Source organism: Vombatus ursinus, unplaced genomic scaffold (assembly GCF_900497805.2).
Source record: "Vombatus ursinus unplaced genomic scaffold, bare-nosed wombat genome assembly UNPS02010193.1, whole genome shotgun sequence".
NCBI classification, from domain to species: domain Eukaryota; kingdom Metazoa; phylum Chordata; class Mammalia; order Diprotodontia; family Vombatidae; genus Vombatus; species Vombatus ursinus.
In genome coordinates, this window is record NW_020949971.1 from 8,410,089 (window position 1) to 8,414,970 (window position 4,882).

The 4,882-nt window shown below is 60.9% G+C and overlaps 1 protein-coding gene across 2 annotated transcripts; it reads left to right on the top strand.

Moving 5' to 3' along the window:
- The first annotated feature begins 653 nt into the window (after positions 1-653).
- Positions 654-4,655, top strand: LOC114036908 (patr class I histocompatibility antigen, A-5 alpha chain-like). 2 transcript variants are annotated; one of them, XM_027853671.1, is made up of 8 exons: positions 654-758; positions 1,941-2,219; positions 2,332-2,610; positions 2,807-3,082; positions 3,187-3,297; positions 3,745-3,777; positions 3,965-4,009; positions 4,191-4,655. In XM_027853671.1, the coding sequence occupies exons 1-8, from the start codon at positions 689-691 to the stop codon at positions 4,193-4,195; spliced, it is 1,098 nt and encodes a 365-aa protein (XP_027709472.1). In that variant the 5' UTR covers positions 654-688; the 3' UTR covers positions 4,196-4,655. The 2 variants fall into 2 exon arrangements, with proteins under 2 accessions (XP_027709472.1, XP_027709473.1); XM_027853672.1 differs by having other exon boundaries at positions 3,965-3,997; positions 4,268-4,655.
- Positions 4,656-4,882: the final 227 nt, after the last annotated feature.

Consider the following 4,882-nt stretch of genomic DNA (forward strand, 5'->3'; position numbering starts at 1 on the left):
CCTGGATTAGAACTAAGGTCTTCCTGACTCCACGCCCTGAGCTCTAACCACTGGAGGACCTAGCTGCCCCTTTTACGGTGAGACAAAGTCTTCCACTCTGATTCCAAATTCCATTTATTCAACTCTAATTCAGTCATTATTCTTGGGTCCCTTGCTTGCTTATCTACACAGCCTGGGAAGGTTACAAGACTTGCCGAGTCACAGCTGGGATGGAGGTCAGTAAAACGGGGGTGGCAACACAGCCCTCCACCAATCTGCACATTTCTTCACTCCTCAGACACCCCCAATTTTGGGTAGGGACATGGTCTTCCTCACTTCCAAGGAGGGGAAAGGGTCACACTGAGGAGGGCTGGGGGTTGGAAGGGCCTTCTTTTTCTCTGGTTCAAGCTGGGAGCAGAATAGCCTCGTGTTCCTGGAGGGATGGGGGCGGGGAGACTCGGGCGCTGCACAGATTCAGAGGCTGTTCTGGGAACGTCTGTAAAGCTGGGGATTTCCTCCGAGTCAGTTTCAGTTTGGGTCTCCTAACCTGTGCCGGCTCATTCTGCCCAGTCACCGATGACGTTTCTTTTCCTCTCGTTTGCTATTGGCCGGCAGAGCCTCCGTCAAGCCAACCACAAGTTATGGATTGGCCCCCGTATAAAGACCGGCGCAGACAGGTCTCGGTGATCCTGTGCTGTCCGCCTGGACCATGGAGCCCTGTCTGCGCTGTCTCCTGTTGTTGGGGGCCCTGGCCCTGGCCCTGCCGGACACCTGGGCAGGCAAGTACAGAACAGACCTGAGCGGCCGCCTGGGGAGCGGACACAGCATTGCGGGGTGGACGTGTGGGTGGGGTGGGGTTTCCTACAGAAAGCTGCTCCGGCACCAGCCCAGGGTGGGCTTCCGGGGAACCGGCTCCTTAATGGCAGGTGAACAAGTCAGAGTGATGGTGAAAGGAAGCAGCCGCGTGCGTGTGCTTGTGTGTGTGTGAGAGAGGGAGTGTGTATGTGTGTGTGTGTGAGAGTGGGTGTGTGTATGTGTGTGTGTCTCTGTGAGTGTGTGACAGTGTGTGTAAGAGAGTGAGTGTATGTGAGTGTGGGGGGGAGTGTATGTGTGTGTGTATGGGAAAGTGTGTGTGTGTGTATATATATGTGTGTGTCTGTATGTGTGTACGTGTGAATGTGTGGGGGGGGAGAGTGTGCGTGTGCGTGTCTCTGTGTGTGTATGTGTACGTGTGTGAGAGAGTGTGTGTGTGTGCGTGTGCGGGTGTGAGAGAGACCCGGGGACCAGTACCTGGGCTTTGGCAGGAGGGGGAGGGGGTGTTGGTGTCGGTCCCTTAATTTGGGGGGGGTGAGTGGATTGGTGGGTGGGGGTGAGGACGAGGGGCGCTGAGGCAGAGGTGCCGGGAGGGAGAATGGGTGCGACAGTCCTGGGGGCGTTAACAAGGAGCAGAGCCCCACCCCCCAACCCAGGGCGAGGACACAGAACCGGGAGCGGCTCGTTAAAGAGCTTCACCAAGGATCGTGGGGGGCGGGGGCAGGCGAGGACCCAAGGTGGGGGGCTGGGGGTGAGGAGTGCGAGAGACGCCGGAGCCGGACCAGAGGTGGGGGCGGGGAGGGGGCAAGGTCCGGATGGAGGCACTGGGACCTGCCTGGGTTGTCAGGGAAGGCGTTTTGCTGATCTCAAAGCGCTGTAGCCTCGAGCATTATTACCTCCCGGGGCGGTGCGCCGCCTTCACTGTTGGGGGCGGAGGGGCCGGATACGGGGGGGGTAGGAGTCCGGGGTCACCTTCTGGTCGCGACGGGGTCAAAGCTCACGCCCGGGTAGACGCGGGGTCGGAGGTCGCCCCGGCGTGTCGGGGTCAAGGGTCGCGCCCCCCGTCGGCGCGGTCAGGGGGCGCGCCCCGCCCTGTGTCTACGCGGTCACCCCCTGACCCCCGCCCCCGCCCTGGTCCCCACGTCCAGGCTCTCACTCCATGAGGTATTTCGACACCGCCGTGTCCGGGCCCGAGCTCGCGGAGCCGCGGTTCATCGAGGTGGGCTACGTGGACGATCAGCAGTTCGTGCGCTTCGACAGCGCCCGCGCGAGTCCGAGGATGGAGCCGCGGGCGGCGTGGATGGAGCGGGTGGACCGGGAGGAGCCGGGCTACTGGGAGCGGCAGACGCAGGTCTCGAAGGAGAACGCGCAGTTTTACCGAAGGAGCCTGAAGAACCTGCGCGGCTACTTCAACCAGAGCGAGGGCGGTGCGTGACCGGGTGGGGGCGGGGGGTCCCGGGGAGACCGCGTGGGGGCGGGGCAGGGAGCAGCCCGAGCCCGGAGCCCGGCCGCTGACCGGGCCGGGGGCGGGGCGGGCAGGGGTCCACACCATCCAGCGCATGGTCGGCTGCGAGGTGTCCCCGGAGCTCACCTTCCAGCGCGGGTTTTACCAATTCGCCTACGACGGGCGCGACTACTTGGCCCTGGACACGGAGACCTCCACGTGGACGGCGGCGGTGCCGCCCGCTGTGAACTCCAAGCGCAAGTGGGAGGCGGACAGGAGCATCGCGGAGAGAGAGAAAGCCTACCTGGAGGAGACGTGCGTGCTGTGGGTGAAGAAGTACCTGGAGATGGGGAAGGAGACGCTGCAGCGGGCAGGTACACCCCCCCCCCCAGTGTGCGCAGCACTCAGGGCCCCCGCTCCCCTGCAGCCCCAGCCCCGGGCTCCCGGCCCCCGGGCTCCCCTTATACCCCAGGGCCCGGACTGCGGAGTGTCCCCCTGCCCCCACCTGTTCTTGTACCCCCGGAGGGGAGGCGGGGAGAACCTGGAAATGCCGCTGACCTTTGTCTCCAGACCCGCCCTCTGCCCGAGTGACCAGCCACACTGCCCCCCACGGGGGGGTGACCCTGCGGTGCCGGGCCCAGGACTTCTACCCCGCGGACATCTCCCTGACCTGGCTGCGGGATGGGGAGGAACAGCTCCAGGACACAGAGTTCATTGAGACCAGGCCGGCGGGAGACGGGACCTTCCAGAAGTGGGCAGGTGTGGAGGTGACCTCAGGCCAGGAAGGGAAGTATACCTGCCAAGTGCAGCACGAGGGACTGCCTGAGCCCCTCACCCTGAAGTGGGGTAAGGACCGTGACCCCAAAAGCCCAGAGGGAGGTGGGGTGACTGGGGAGGTGGAGGAGGGGTTAGTGAATCCCAGGGCCTCTCACTGCCCTTTTCCATTTCAGAGCCAGAGTCCTCATTCCCCTGGTTCATCGTGGGGGTCATTGCTGTCCTCCTCCTCCTCCTCCTCATTGCAGGCATTGCTGGAGTTGTGATCTGGCGGAGGAAGAATTCAGGTGGGCAGCACTGGGAGGGGGCCCTTAGGGAGCAGGCACCATTTCTGTCCCCAAGTGCTCTCTTTCCCATCTAAGGGACTGTCAGAGGGGCCCCGAGACTCCAGATGAACAAGTAGAAGGGGGTGTAACAGGCTGGCCTAGTGGGGCATCTGCTTCAGACTCAGATCAGCAGTGAATATGGGGATCTCTGCCAGAGGGCCTGGGTGTCCCCCAGCTGGGGGCTGTAGACCAGCCGTGGGAGCCCCTGGAGGCGGGCCTGGAGGTGGGGAAGTGCCCATTTGGGGGGCCTCTTCTCTCTTCCTCTTGGATCCAGAGGCTGGACTGGAGTGGGGGGTGGGGGTGCAGTCCCAGTTGTAATTTGTGTCTCCAAGACAAACCAGTGACTCCTGAGACCTTGGTGTGGTCTCCTCTCCTGGATTCCTCACTGGGAATTTGTTTCTTTTCCAGGTGGAAAAGGAGGGAACTATGTTCCTGCTGCAGGTAAGTGAAGAGTTGACATAGAGGGTAGAAGGAAGGGCCCAGCCCAGGGTATCTCAGAGACCTGAGCAATGGGAAGGCAGAGGAGAGGCTTAGCCCAGTAGCCTTGCCTTGGTGTCCCCTTCCCTTCCCATACCCCGGTTCTGGGATGTATGTCCCTGACTGGGTCATTTCCCTCCTTTGTCTCCAGGTAATGACAGTGCACAGGGATCAGATGTCTCTCTCCCGATCAAAGGTGAGACTCTGGGGGCCTGAAAGGAGAGAGGGGCTGGGGTAAAGGGGGCCAAGCACAGAGGAGGGTGGTGAGAGGTTGGGCTGAGGACTGGATGGGTGGTGAGGCAGGCCCTTCAGAATGATGAGAGGCTGGAGGCAGAGGGGCTTGGAGGGTCTCCCTGAGTCTGTCTTTCCTTCTTCAGCTTGAGAGAATTTCCTGGTGTGGGCCTGAGGAGGAAAACCAGTCTGCAGTCCCTGTGTTGTTCCTGTGGACCCCCGGCTTCTCTCCCCAGCATGGCCCCTGGGATCCTCCCTGGACTTTACTGGCCCAAGCCTGGAGAAGCATCATTAGGGCCCTCACCCTGCTCTCTAAGGCCTCCCTCCCCTGCTTGCTTTCCTTCTGCCTGTCTCACTCTGCAGAGACAACCAGCAGTGAGGGCCAGAGGCCTTTGGCAATGAGCCCTCCCTCACATTGGACATTGCACTGACCTCTGGAAGCTTTGTCTGATAGCAAAAAACAGCCTAATGAATTATTGTTCTTGAGTCCTCAGCTTTTCTCCCCAGTCTCAGCTAAGCTTCACATTTGGGTGGGGCATTTTAGGGGACAGAATGACTATGTGGAGATGTTCTGTCCATATGGAGGGGAAATAAAAGAAAGTTTGAAGCTGTCTGAGAATCCTTTTATTTGCGGGGGCCCTGGGGGAGGGCCGGTGTATGGTACACGGTGAAGGTGCGGAGGCTTGTCTTTGCACTTGTGGATGTGGTGTATTGGGACTTGTTCCAGGGCTTCTCCTCCTGGAACTGGAACGATGCACAAACAGAGTGTTGGCCCATAGGCGGCCCCTCAGCATGGACTTGCAGGGAGTCCCAGTTCTCTCTATTTTGTTGCCATTTT